The sequence below is a fragment of the Vidua macroura genome, chromosome 3, assembly GCF_024509145.1.
Source record: "Vidua macroura isolate BioBank_ID:100142 chromosome 3, ASM2450914v1, whole genome shotgun sequence".
In the NCBI taxonomy this organism is placed as follows: domain Eukaryota; kingdom Metazoa; phylum Chordata; class Aves; order Passeriformes; family Viduidae; genus Vidua; species Vidua macroura.
The window spans coordinates 16,937,468-16,952,849 of NC_071573.1; the positions used below are offsets into that span (position 1 = coordinate 16,937,468).

The 15,382-nt window shown below is 33.6% G+C and overlaps 1 protein-coding gene across 9 annotated transcripts in view; it reads left to right on the forward strand.

The window, feature by feature from the left end:
* The window catches only part of CEP170 (centrosomal protein 170), a 92,298-nt gene that overhangs the window by 46,945 nt on the left and 29,971 nt on the right, over window positions 1–15,382 (forward strand). For 8 of the 9 annotated variants that reach the window (XM_053973807.1, XM_053973809.1, XM_053973812.1 and 5 more), the window contains exons 10-11: window positions 1,189–1,832; window positions 13,850–13,999. In XM_053973807.1, coding sequence (XP_053829782.1) covers window positions 1,189–1,832; window positions 13,850–13,999 — 794 coding nt within the window. The remainder of the gene's footprint in view (window positions 1–1,188; window positions 1,833–13,849; window positions 14,000–15,382) is intronic. The other variant, XM_053973814.1, reaches the window with a different exon arrangement.

Here is a 15,382-nt window from a genome sequence, read left to right on the forward strand (position 1 = left end):
ACATGAATCATCACAGAATTTTTGTAGGCACTATTCTAACAAGTAGAAAACAGGAATGTAAATTGGGATCTTAGCCGTGTTTTCAGTGGTGTCAGTCTGATAAGAAAGATTAGCCAATATGTAATTATCGTTTAATTGAATAGTAGCTGCATATTCTAACTATTTAAATGAGAAAACCTTAAAAAAAGCTAACTTCTTGAGAATCAAAAATACAGAAACTGGACATTATATATATATACATATATATATATATATATATATATATATATATATATATATATATACATATATATATATATATATATATAAGCAGAATTTGATCTAAAAGAGTTCAGAGAGGATGAAAGTGTTCCTTCCCAGGTACTGAGCTAAAACTTAGGAGCATTGGCACTTTCACTGTACATGAGGTTGCTCTCTGTTAAATACACTTACTATGTGTAAGTATCCAGCCTTCTGTACATTTTCAGGTATCATTGCACAGTACATCTTTAGGTGTATGTATGATTTATGAAATATGTAATCCTTATTCATACATCTCAGAGTAGTTAGTGGAATGAATAAGTAATAACCACCATTTTACATGCACACATCAGATGCTGAGCGGAGTGAATTATGGAAAAACCCATTGCTCTTCTTGGAAAGAGTAATAAAGAATTCAATCCAAGTTTAAGTAGACATTTCTCATGATAAACTGTTGTAAATGTGAGAGGAATCCAGCAATATGAGCTGTAGCTCATTTTCCAGTGTCGGAAGGACTTTATTCAGGTTTTCTTTTTCCTCTTAACCCTGCCTGGAATGTGTCAGTAGTCATTTGTAATCAACTGGCTCTGTAACAAAACTGATATAATTCAAAAACATGCTATAGTACAGCTGGTAAAATACTGGCTTTTGTATGTCACTGATAAGTATTCACAGATGAGAATATTGGGGAAAGGATACTTCAAATGCACTGCTGTTACTGATCAGCTTCTAAACTGTTTCATTGTTTGACTTGTAGCAAGTTGATTGCATTTCCAGGAACTGTACCAAATTGGCAGAGCCAGGTACTGTAAGCTGTTGGAGTTTAAACAGAAATCCACTTTGAAATAATTTCCTTCCTGGTTTGCTGCTTGGCTTTTTTTTGTTGGTGTAATGCTGGGGTCTTTCTTTTGTTTCACTATGCTGTATATTGTTTTGCTTTGCTTGTAGGGAATAAGCATGATGATGGCACACAAAGTGATTCAGAAAATATTGGTGCACACCGGCATTACAGTAAACGGGCAGCACTTGAAGAACACTTAAGGCACCATCATACAGAGCTGAAAAAGTCACATCAGAAAGTCCATTCCACAGAAAAGCAGCAAGAACAAGCTGGCTTGAGTCAGACTGCCTTTATGATTGAGTTTTTTGATGAAGACCATCCTCGCAAGAGACGTTCTTACTCTTTTTCTCAGAATGTAGGAGCTCTATGCCCAGAATCTCCATCTCCAACATCTCACACACGAGCTGAAAGAGTGAAGCCTGCATCAGGAGAGAAAGTCCCTTCACCTGTGCAAGCTAGCTCATCACATCACAGAGCAGTACATGGTGTTCATGCCAAACATCTAAACCAGAAATCAGAAGAACCCTCTGCTGCATTACCTGCCTTACAAGCTGCACTGTTAAGGAGTTCAGGAAGCCTTGGCCATAGGCCTAATCAGAACCAGGAGATGGACAAAAAGTTGAAGAGCCAACATATTTCTGCTGCTACTGAAAAGGACAATGAGGATGACCAGAGTGACAAAGGTACTTACACTATTGAGTTGGAAAATCCCAATCCTGAAGAAATGGAAGCCCGCAAAATGATTGACAAGGTGAGAAACCTGAAATGCATTCTGATGTTACGAGTGTTATGGGATGTGTGGGCAGCTCTCTACCACTTCAGTTCTGCTTATTAAAGCTGCTGCAATAACACAAGTTTTTAAACCAGTCTATAACATTGAAATATGAAATGTTGTAGGAGCAGCAGCAGGCATTTGGCTAAACATTATTCCTTGTTTCATACTGCTGTTGTCTTAAAGTTTGGTAGTTTTAATGTGTTTCCAAAAGATTTCAGTACTGAAACAGTACCAAGCACCAAAAATCATTTAACTGGTATTTTTATGAGGGTGGTTTATGTTCCTGTGGAAATACTCACTTGTTCTTGAAAGCCTGTTGTCTCTAGTTTTCATTACATAAATTGGTTGCATCCAAAATTATCATATAGATATAGATTGCAAATGTTTTCTATACTTATTTTAAAAATTATATTCAGTAACTTAATTCAGTAACTTAAATTTCAGTGTCAGCCATAAAAAGTATGAAAATGCTTTGATTTTCCAAATGTGTTTATATGATAGCAATGTAAATATCTTAGTTTGCTTATTGGTAACAATAGAAATATCAATAACAATACAAATAGTATTTGCAGTTTAAAAACTGTAAAGAATAACTGTTCTTTGGATTCAACAGGAAGATATGGATAGCAGAAGCTATGTTTAATCATGTTGCTTAACATGACTTGAAATGGATTTTTTTCTGGTTTTCTTGTGTTTTCCTAGGTAATCTATGGTAGAATTCCTGCATCCAGTTCTAGCCTAGGGTTTTGCTAATTTAACAGGAAATTCATCACTTACTTTTTTGAGAATTATCTAAGGATTCATTTGCATGTCTAAAACTTTTCAGAGCTGAACAAATACATCAATACATTTAGAATTAATTTTGGCTAGTGTTGAAAACTGTTTTTTGCAAGACAAGCTAGCTTCGCTGGTTTGATTTTGTAAAAAAATTCTGAAGTAGTGGGGAAATGGGACGTTTTATTCTAGATGGTTTTCTTTTAAAAAAGGTGTTTATGAAGCATTTGGAGAAAGGGATTAAAGAAAAGGATGGCACCTTCAACAAAATAAAAGATAGTAGTTTCACCTCTTACGGATTCTGAAAAGGAAATTTTTGATTTCTTTGAATGAATATTCAAAAAACAACTGGGTACTAAAAGCATTCCAAATGAAGAAAGTAAATATTAAAGAACTACAAATTTCTCCACTTATTTTCAAATTATAAATCTTCAACAGAAATTTTGTAAGTTGAGTTTTAGCTAAATATAGTAGTTCAACAGGACTTTTTGTGAAACCACGTAAAGTAATGATATTTGGAAATACACAATTTATGTATTTGATAAAAATGTTAATACTGTCTAATATTTATAATCACAGAATATGCTGAGTTGGAAGGCAACCATTAGGATCACTGAGTTAAACTCTCGGCCGTACACAGGACATTCCAAGATTCACACCCTGTGCCTGAGAGTATTTGTAAAATTTCAACTTTTTTGTGGCCTTCAGTACCCGTTCAGATTATCTAAAGTCAGTTTTTTGTTTGAAATAAATCTCTTCTGTTACAGGAGAGATTCAGGAACAGGAAGTGAGTGGAAGCCTTAAGAATGATAGTGAAGTGTTGCTTAATAATCATAGTGTTATATAAAAGCTTTTGGGTATCATAAATTTCCCTTACTGCTAACTTTAAAGGTGTCACCACTAGGTATTAAAGATTTACTATGAAGTAAAGTGGAGGTGTTTTTTCTTCAAGGTCTTCTGTATCATTTCACTTAGTATCTGTGTTGAAATCTTATGAGTACTATATTTTACATCCAGTTCAAAGAGCTCTGCTATGCAATTCTTATTTGATTTGGTAACATGAAGTAGTATGATACTATTTTTATGAAGTGCAGAAAAAAAGCCAACTAAGAAAATCTAAACCGAATGGAAGCCAAAATTTTGTCCTCCAGCTGAGCTCAGCTTTGCTTCCTGCGTATTTTAAATTGCTAATGCTTTGGATAATCTTACTTTGCCAAAAGTGAGGTATAAGACAAGGACTTTTGTTAGCCTGTTGACTCCTGTGCTTCTTTATTGAGGATTTAAGAGAGTTATTGGTATACATCTTATCAATTATTTCCATATAACCACTGTCATTATTAGCAAGTCAGTCCTTTTTCTGAGTAGTTACTGTGCCTGCTCAGTTGAGTCATTTAAGGGTGTCTCTTGGGTCCAAAGTTTAATTGAAATTCGAGAGTGTAATTTGCTAGGGTTGGGATGAAAATGCACTACAAATGCAGGGATCACTTTCTAAAACATTTGCACAAGTAATGCATTCTTCTCAGTAGCAATTTACATTAGAATGGTGCTAAAATATGTGTGTGGTTTACCCGAAAAATTTTCAATGGAATAAAGTGCTTCTGGGTTTGGATCTTTTCTCCCTTTTATTGGAGGAAAGGATGAAAATGACCAAAATATTCAATACTTACTCCCAAGTGTGACTTATTCTTTGCCTTAGCCTTACTTCTTTTTTCTCTGGAAAGGAACATAAGAGCAAACCACAAATGCAAGAGTAGTATTAACTTGTAAAAAAATCAAGGTGAGATTATTAATGCTTCTTTACATTAAGAATCGAAGAGAAACATTCAGGAAGTCAAAGTTAAAATCCTCAGGAAAAAAAGAATTGAAAACACCCATCTCTCTGTGTAATTCTACGAAAAGGGGAGTAAAAATCCTAATGTTGAGCTGTATTACTTCCTTCAAAAGTACTATTTTTGCTTAGCGTAGCCTTTTGGTAAATATTCAAGGATATAGTCTCAAGAATACATGCTTGTGTGAAATGATTTTAAAAAACCAGAAACTATGCTGTCCTGCTTATTCAGCATCTTTATTTCATTTAGATTGCTAAGGATCCAGTTCTTCCTCTGGTGCTCTTTCAGCCTCTAAGAAAAAAGTATTGTCACTATAGCAGAAAAGGAGTAGAATAGCAAATGACAGAACCTTTATTTCTCAACCATTTTAAAGCCTGACTTTTGAGAAGAGAACGTGAGAAAAATGCATTATTAGAAAGAAAGAGGACAACATTTCATAAGTAACACACAAAAGCTTTTTAATTTTCATTCTTTTCTCTAACAGAGAGGGATAATCACATATCTGTAGTCATGACTGTCTTGGGGTGAATGTCTTCTACTTACCTAAAATGCAAGTTTTCAAATACATTATTGCTTGTGTCTTAAACAACTTGCAAAGATTTTTTTTTTTAATTAAGATTAAAAAATACAGTACATATGCACATAGTTTTCAATTGTAAATGTTAAAAGAAGATGCAAGTAGAAATTTTTAGTTGTGTCTTAATGTTCTTTATGAATAGAGAATACTTGAAAAATAACACTGAACTTTGCTTCCTAAAAGTCCTTTCATTAGTCAATGATATTTCAGGTGTTCAAATGTCACTTAAATTCATAGAGAAGTATGAATTGGTTAGTAGGCTATGGTTTAGAAAATAAATAAATTAATAACATGAGGAGAAAAAGAGATGATGGATCTCTTTTTATACTTGTAGAGCTCTTTTTAAAATTGCCATTGAGAGCAATTTCATCAATGTGGTAAGAAAGCAAGCTGCTCTTGTATGCCACAAAGCCCACCTTGAACATATGTGTCATAAAATATCCTCTACTTAAATAGCATCAGAAAGACACAACTTTTTCTAGCAGAATAATGGTCTTATTGTTGCAGCTAACAGCTAAGTACAAAATGAAAGACATTCAGGATCTTGATTTAATTTAGAACATGTTTTCAGCGTTAAGTTTACCATATAAAATGCATGAGTAAATGGGGCACAGTTGTAGGATTTGTTTTTCCTTTACATCCAGCCTTTATGCTCTTTAGATGGATTCAGTGCTTTCTTCTGTTAACACTTAGCAATTGCTTTCTTTTTATCTCTGAGTTGTAAATTTTCTATCCATTTTATGTTTTTAAATAAATCAATCTATTAGAAGAAAGTTGTTCTCAGCAGTCATATCAGATTAAAAAATATTCATAGGCCACAGCAAAGGTAAGTCTGTCAGCGGATGAAAGAATTTAAAATGATGCTTCTGCAGTTCATCTTCCTTTTTTGTAGATATAAAGAGACCAAATTATCATGCTAATGACTTTCCTTTTTCAATAAAGCAAAGTACTGCCAGTAATAAATATTAATAAATGAATGTGCAAATAATTCTGCATGTGTTTGGAATATTAAATACTTTGAGGCTATTGCAGTAAATAAAAAGCAAGTCAATGGGTTTTTTTGCAGGTTCTTTGGGGGTTGTCTTCAAGGCTCTTTTTCTGTTTGTTTTGTGTAGGGTTTTTTGTTGTCTTTCCTCTTCAGCCAGTTTCATTTTAGGGTATTTAAAAATAGAAATATTTTGTAGAACTTACTATAGCAGATGTAAGCTCTTCTATACATGTGTGGGAAGGGATGGAATAGAATTGAGGCTATATGTGTGTTTCAAGTCCTGTCAAGATAACCAGGAAACTGGAATGTTATAGCAGTTCATATGTATATGGAAACATTTGGTTTAAAATTTTCTTTGGTCTACAGACTTTTTACTTGATTTATGTTATTTTCATTTACATTTCCTAAAATATAATTGTTTTTTTTCATCAGGAAAGTAAATGTAGATTGCAAATTCCACTGATTCATACTGATTTCCAAATAGAAGTCTTGAAAAAATGTATAAAAATCAAACCTCAATCCATCCTGCCACCTTCAGTGACCATGTAATGATTTTGTTTTCAGTGCAAGCTCCATATTCTAGATGTTTTAAAGTCTTTATTTGTGTAGATAGACAGGCCCAAATAGCAATGATCTTGTTTTTAATGTGCAGTCTATAGTCTTGAATTTTATTTGTTTACATACTGTGCAATGAGTATACATAAAATCTTACTCCATTGACACAATCTTGAGAGAGATTTTTCTTTCCCCTTTAACATTTTGGAATAGTAATTATGGAGGGAAAACTGTATCGGTGTTCACTATAGACAGCAGATTTTCCAATTTTATTTTCTAGATCTTTCTGCTCATGGTGATACTTATTTTTTTTGTTTGACCCTTTTTTTTTTTTTTTTTTGAGTATGGATATGAATGGGAATCTGTTCTGAAGATGATTGTTATAAAATGGAATCTCCTTATTCTTTATTCTTTTTACTCCTAGGGTATATCTGTTCATACCACATTATAAGAATGGCTAACATGTTTTTGAAGGAGTGTTTACTTTTGAATGATTTATTTTTGTGTTTTTAAGTGTTCATAAAGTTTGTATACCAGATCTCGTCTTCTCTGTTACAAATGTTAAAAATTTATCAATAACCTTGCAGATTGTTATTGTTATAATTCCTCTGATTATGGAGTTAACATGCAAGCTTTGGAACTGCTCTCAGCAATTTTTCCAGTATTATAAATGAAAAAACTACCTGGAAAGAATCAATGGGAGTAGGGAGTAAGTTAAGACAAAAAAAAATCTCAGTATGTTTCAATGACTGTTTAAGGAACCAAAGTAGATGTATCTATTTTCAGAATATCACTTTCAGATCTCCTGTCTTTTCACATTTCTCTGGGTTTAACTGCTTTTACCATTGTTTCAGCAGTTTCTTTGAGAGAAATGCCTTGAGCCCTACAGAGTGTCTTGTTTGCAGAATGACTATTTTATGAGTACAGTGCTGAAAAAGCAGTAAACCACTTTAAGCCTGTCCAATCATCTGAGCTTATAAATTTTGTCAAGAGTTGGAGGATGTTTATAATCTTTTCTTCTTATAAAGAAAGGAGTTTTACAGCCTCTAAACTTGTTGTTTCCTTTTTAATTTGGAATCCTAAAGAAAATTAATTCTTCACAGTAGCAAACAGGGACAAAATATGTATGCATATAAATATGTAACTGGTGTCTGGTAAGAGGAAGCTCTTAGACTTGGCATGTTGATCCAATGATTTCATTTGCTTGTGTGGCTTTTTTTATACCAGAGCATCTTGCATCTGATTCTATAACTTCGATATAGAGTTAAAATGACGTAAAGGGCTTCTGTGAAATTCCATGGCTATTCATGAGACATGCCCCGCACAGAACACAGTCTGTTTGCCTGGAATGGCCAGGATAGCTGCCAAGAACAAGTAAAAACTATTAAAATGAAACTCCTCAGAAGCAGCTTGGTTAAACACAGTTCATGTAGTAGCTAAACACAAAGTGAGCTGAGGCGTTGTACTCTTATCTCACTTTGAGAAAGATGAGAAAAAAAGTTTGCCTTTTGTCTTTTCTCTATGATCAACAACTGACTTTTAAGGACCAATTGAATGTGTGTTATGAATGCTTGAACTACCTTCTGTGGAAGAATTGTCAGGAGCTCAGTCTGAGCACCAAATGCAGCGTTACCGACTTGATCTGCAGAGACCATCTGAAGGCTCTTCCATTTCCATGCTCTTTGGAATCCTCTTTTGCCATCAATCAATCATACTCTGAGTGTGGTTTATTTACAATTTCTTCTTTCTCAGTACACCCAAACTGTGCTCAGATCCTGAAATCTTGCTTGTATTTCCAAAATCATACTTACTCCCTTTTTTTTTTTATATATTTGGTTTTTGCTGGTCTTATTCTATTAGTTTACAGCTCAGTTTCTGAAACCTACTTTTGACTTCTGAGACAAACAAATATGCTTATCATCTTCCTTTCCCCTAAAAGGTTATGAAACACAATTGCTATTGTAATTTACATTCCCATCACTTTACAATGACAAATACCTTATTTCAAATTAAGTAATTTGTTCCTTGTTAATTTTGCCATGATCCTTCTTTAATGCCCTGTGCAGTGTAGCCCTGTGTTCCTTACCATTGCTCTACTTTGTTTTTATTTTTTTAACTGTTCATCTTAGAATTCCCTTGTGTCTTTCTTGTCATTTGGTTTCATTCTGTTTCTTTTAAACAGATTGCCTACACTGAAATTAATAGCATTCAAATCATAATCTTTTTAAAATATGTTTCTAGGTTTCATCCCTGATAGGATCTAAAATAATAGCAAAAGAGTTATTGAAATAACTTTACTTTTCAAATGCCATCATTTTTGAATAGGAATTGCAGCTAGAATACTTAATATTTATTTGTTGGTTTTCTGTTAATTTTATTGATGGTATTGGTAAATACTGTATATCCTTTTCATTAAGACTTCAGCAGTAAGATTACTGGGGAAACTTTGTAAACTAAAAATTTTAAAACCAGATAGGATTCTTCAGATTTTCCCATTCTAATATACATAATTTGCTGTAAAACTGAGTGAACATAACTATTAGAAGTTTCAAAATATACTTTTTTTCCATTTATATCAGTATCTTCAGAAATTATTTTGATGAGCAACTAGCTCTGTGGTCATTAAGTACTGAATAATTATAGTATTGTAGAACTGCAGTTCTAAAATAAAGAATGGATAAAGAGTGGATAAAGTTCTACAATGGTTGGATAAAGAATTTTGACAATTACTGGTTTATACAGATAAGGTTATATTCTCAGAATATTGGAAAAACTTTTGCAGCTATGAAGTGATGAAATTTGTCAAAATCCTCATTAAGTTACAATTGTTTTGCCATTAGTTAGTGCATATTTTCCTTCTGCATTTTCTCAGGGCAAGTTTGCATTCCAGCAAGTAACAAGCAATAGACTTGCTATAGTTTTAGCCTTTCGTTTTGGCCCTTTGTTAGTGAGTGAACTGCAGAATGTAAATGGATTATCATAGGGCATTTTTGGAGGACTTACTTCACTGCTTTGCAATGGAAAAATATGTGCCAGGAGCTCACCTTTTCTCTGCTGCTTTGAGATACTTGGGACTTTCTCAAAACTTTGCACTAGGAGACCTGAGATGCTAAGTTATTATGTAAGATCACTGTTATTATGGAGCATAAAATCACATAAGCTAGAAAGGACCTGAAAAGGAGATGTCTAGTCCAACCACCTGCTCAAAGAAGCTTTGAGGTCAGCCAGGTTGCCCGGGACTTTATCCATTTGAGTCTTCATGCCCTACATGGACAGACACTAGGCAAGCTTGCAGTGTAGCACTGTAAAGTGTCTGGCTGTCATCTTGGTATGCTCCCCATTGTACTTGGGGGGCTGCTGTTAGGTAACCCCAAAGCCTTCCCATCTCCAAAGGGATCAAATCCAGATTTCCCAAACTCTCCCCATAAGTGAAATGCTCTAGTCTTTGCCATCTTGTTGGCCCCTGCTGAGCTACCTAGTTAGACAATGTCTCTCCTGTATCACCTGTTAATGCATTTGCTTAAGGGGCCAGCTTGATTGCAGGTTAAACAAAATTGCATCAAGGACATTTCATAGATGGGTCTTGACTTTCTACAGCACGTCGTCATTCCCATGCCATTTAAAATGTACTGATTTGCAATGGAAATTGTTTCATGCTTCATAACAATAGTTTTTTTTTAAACACCACCACCACAGTTACACACCATGTTTGTGTCTGTTCTACATTACAGCCATGTGGTATAGACCCTGCATGAACCCCATGAAATGGTGCAGATTGGTGGGGTCAGTCAACTTTCAGGGTTTCTGTGAAAATTTTCATCCTGGTTTTTGTTCTTTACCTTCATGAAACTTGAAACAACCAGGATGGAACAATGTAATCTTCCTGTAAAAATATAATTTCAGAAAAATAAACAATAGGACAAACCAGGGCAAAAAACTTATAGCTTTCCAGAATTTTTGCTTATAGAAAGCAGATATCTTAGAAATACCTTTCTCTGGTAGTTTCAGTTTTAAATTACGCCTGTTAAAAATGCATTTGTACTGTTGTTTTTTTACTATTTCTAGGAATTGTTCTTTGTATTTATTTATTCTTTTTACATTACTCATCATTCCCCAGATTATATAAAAAAAAAAAAAAAATTCCAGATCAGAGTCTTGTGAAAGTCCCTGTTATTTACAGTGCTATTTAAAAAGGGTAAATTATTTAGAAAGCTCTTTTTGCATTGACAGCTGTGTGGTGGATATGTGTGATTTGTGATGGTTAGTCACATACATAGAATACATATAATTATTTTACCCCCTTAATCAAAAATAAAGGCTTGCTTCTTCATTTTTCAACCAGCTCTATGTGTCCAAATCTGTATTGTATGTATACTGATTGCGGAACCTCACTTTTGTTCCCCAAAACACAATTAATCAAAATATATTTCATAGTTGCTTCTGAAAAATACAAGCTTTACAGAAAGAAACTTCAGTCTTTCTCTCTAAATAGATGAGAGATGCAGCAATATGTGTCATTAGCATTTCCTCAGAATTCTTTTGCTTTGATTATCTCCTAGGCTTTCCTTAAATGACTTTGCAGTCATGGAGGTATTTAAAGAGCAGAAACATCTAAAGAATTGGAAGCCTTGAAAAATGTAATCTAGTCTTTGTAGGAAGCTACAAGTCTATCCATCCAGGCTTCAGTCACAACAGCCCACTCTTTGCACACATACGATATTGTAGCAGCCCAGAAAGTACAAATTGCATTTTCTAGATGGTAGAGAGATTATTTCCAGCAGAAACATTCAAGCTATTCCATGGCTGTTTCTATTGAGGGTATATTCTCATTATTTGATAAATGGAGTCTATGGATTGGTTCCTGAAATTCTGATAGTATTGCTTTTCTGCTGGTGTGTGACAGGTGTGTAAGTAATGATCTACATTTTGTCAAATACGTGAGTTGTTTTATGTTGTGAATAATTTTAGTATTTAAATTCTTTATTATGTGTTATTAACAATCTTTTAAATAGTTTTTTATATATCACAAGTCTGAAATTTAGTCTTTGGGCTACATCACGCTTACGTGCATCTCTTCTTTCTTGTGAGAAGAGGAGCTTTGCAGTTGTATAGCAGTGGAACTTAGGACAGGTGCATACACACATCAAATGTAGAATGACATTGCAGTACAAAAATATACTTTTATTGAAGAAGATGTTTTACTTGACAGATATTTTTTTCTTATCTCTTCTGATATGCCTACTGTATATAGAGAAGGAACATTAGGAGTGCTATTACTTGGGTCTTAATGGTATTCATATTACCTTTCACAGAAAAAAAATAGGCAATATTCAAATTTGGTTTTGCAGTAATTTCAGTAATAGAAGAAGAATAACAAAATTTGCTTGAACATGAGTTCAGTACTAGAAAAGGTAAGACCGAAAGAAGCATTATTTCTGATACAAGTAAAGAAATTTGGCATGGTAAATGAATGTACTGTCAGATAAAAGGAAGCATTTTATAAGCACCAATTTGTTGCTGTAGTTCCGATTAGATATGGAAGTGTGGAATTCATATTTTCCTTCTGGTGCATATGTGATAATACCAGAATTTAGTTTCACTTAAAAGAACATATAAAATTCTTTAATCAATGAAACTATAATACACAAAGAAAAAAGTCTCTGCAGAATAGTGATATATTCAAAGAAAGGTGTCAGTGGACAGTAACTGGTTTCTATCTTCAAAAATTGCTACAACTGTACAAATCAGAAGTATATAATGAAAACAAAAATTTAAGTTTTAACACTCTATTTTTATAAAAAGAAAGCAAATGTTTTGTAAATAATGTTAAGCAACTTCTAGTCCAGAGACTATAGATAGGATTTATGTATAACTTGAAAATTCAGGGAGTGCTGCCTGAATTTTAAGATGTCAGGAAAGCAGGCTTTTCTCATGAGAGCAAAAAACAAATCCAGTGCATTTGAGAAAATTTCCTCAGGTCTAAATGTAGTAATGCTGTAGCAAGGACTTCCTGTACAGCTAGCATAAGGAGTTGAATGACAGGGTGCTTAACTATTACTTTTCTCTTTGTCTGCTTCTCAGAAGCTGACAACATTATGGTTTGTGGCCATCTAGTGGTGAATCCATTTTGAAGACACTAACCTTGTTCAGAATAGTAATAAACCAGTTCTCTAGCTTTGCTGTGGAAAACTGAATTACAGCACACCTTTGGAGAAAAAAAGAATTCTGTACACCTTTTCCTATTTTGCACTAGTAGTGCTTGTTGCAGGAGGATAACATCTGTGGAGATAACAAAACAATTTTTGATGTTAACTGTTAATTTTTGGCAGCCAGTTTTAATGTGTTTGGGAGGTTCATTTTATTCTGTAATTTTTGATGTCTAAAGCCCGTAGTAGTAAAGTAGTGAATTTATTTCTTAGACAGAAATTTGCAAATTTTATAAGTTACATGTTTCCAAGATACAGCTATTTTTTAAGATGTGTTTGATTATACATTAATTCTGAAAGCAATTCATAATTCCCAGTTTTCTATGACTCATGAGAAATTTGACAAACCGTATGGTGGTTCTCCTGCTAAAGTTCTTATTACTAAATTGCCTTAGTAATAATGTTTTTCTGGTATATTTTTCTGAGCAATGTTTTTAAAATGTCATGGGAAAATTATTCTGGCATAAGCAGAAGAAATTAATTCAAGCATTATTAGGAAATAGAGTAGTAAAAGAACTATACCAACTCATGTCTTGGATGAGATGAATCTACATGATTCATAAGACCTGGTGGACTTTTAACATCTGCCAAATCTCTTACAGTTGAAACACTGAAATTTTGTTTGTATTAGGGAAATAATTCAATAAGCATATTAATGGCAAATGCAAGAATTTGTATTTCTTATTCTTATTAGATAATAACAAAAATCTGAAAATTTGGTGATTCTAGTTATTGGGTTTTTTCCTTAATTGGTAAAATGGGTTCTGCAATGATTTTGCTTTTATATTTTGTTCCTTTCATCAAAGTGTCATTTTTTCATATCTGACCATTCCAACTAGCAGTTTTTTGAATTTTCACAGTGTTGATATAGACTTCCACATTTTTTTAATAATTGTTGTAGATTTTTTTTCTATTTAATTTGTAGATTGCACTGAGAGATAAGCATAATACAATAAAACCTATTTATACTCACTATCCAGCATGCCACCATCCATCCATTAACATTGAACATTGTATCAGGATGGTATTGGGTTAATGAATGTAATGGTTTGTTTCATTTTCAGGTATTTGGAGTGGATGACAGCCAGGATTATAATAGGCCTGTTATCAACGAGAACCAGAAAGATTTAGTAAAAGATTGGGCTATAAATTCTGCTACAGTAGTGCTGGAAGAAAAAAGACCACTGAGTACAACTGGATTTCTTGACACAGAGGTAGAATTTAATTTTTGACGGTCTTCTTTTTTCTTCCACTAAAAGAGAGCACTAAGAACTGACCAGTAAGTGTTAAACAGGAAACAAAATTTTGCCTGGAAAATATTAACTCAGATCTATAAGTATTTTATTTCTCCTAAGCCTTTATTGCATCATCAAAGCTTCTCTGTCAGAGGCAGGTATAATTCATTGCTGGAGGTGTTTTAAAACTTGGCTACCTTTCTATGTGCACTGACACCAGTGTATTGGAAATGTAGCAGAAGTTTCCTTGCAACAACATAACTTTGCACAATATATACTTCATATAAGTTCTTCAGCAGAACTGAGGAAAAGCTGGTTATGTTTTATAGCCCAAAGCAAGTAATGATATTAAAATTCAGAAAGTAGATGTGTGCACTTAATGCATGATACAAAGACATCTAGGAAAAAAAATGGTGGATAATACTTTTCAGATTTTTTTCTCTGAAGCCAGAGGACTTTAGGTGTTTACATTCTTGGTTTAAGTTCTTCAGTGAAGTGTCACTCATGACAAGTCATTTACATTAGTTGATTCAGACACAGTACAACTTAATCAGGTGGTAAAAGATTAAACAGAGGAAAATGCCTGTCTTTATATATGACTTAGAATATATACACAATGTATTTATCGTATTTCATATTGAAATCTTGGGAGGCATTCTGATATCATTGTGATGAATAAACTAGCTTGAAATGTGTCTGGAACAGAACAGGATCACAGTGGAGCAGAATCAACTGGCAACAGCAATGAAGCACATAACACTTATGTCTAACTCCCTTGGCAAACTGTTTCTGAAGTATGGTCCTGTAATTTAGCAAACCTTATAAATAAGCAATTTTTTGGAAGATATCAAGAGCTTAAAGTATTACTTGATGTGCCTGCCGTGCAAATACATTGATTTTAGTATCTACAAATCTGTTTCTCCTGGAGGTGTATTTTCTCATGGTTCTATTTTAGCTACTGCAAAGCCTTGAGACACTAAGTATGTCACTGTGTCTAGATTAGTACTTTTGCCTAGTTTCTCTAAGGCTATAGCCTCAAGTGAAGTATTGCCATACAGCACAGGCATATCCTGTGGAAGGTTTTTCACCTCGCTTGCTTGCACAAATCTGTAACCATATTCTTTCTCTCTCTTTTTTTTCATGCCTTTTGCAGCACTCAGCTCTTTTGTGCCTTGTCAGTTTTCAAGAGTATTGTTATTTTTTTCACTTTTATAATTACATAAGCAGAAGAAGAATATATTATTTGTTTTATGAACATAATTGATCTTTTCAGGTGTCAACTTTACAAATAAAAGAATTTGTTTTTAGAAGACTGAGACTACTTCTGCAATCATACAGCAGATTTAAGAAACCTTCTGGCAG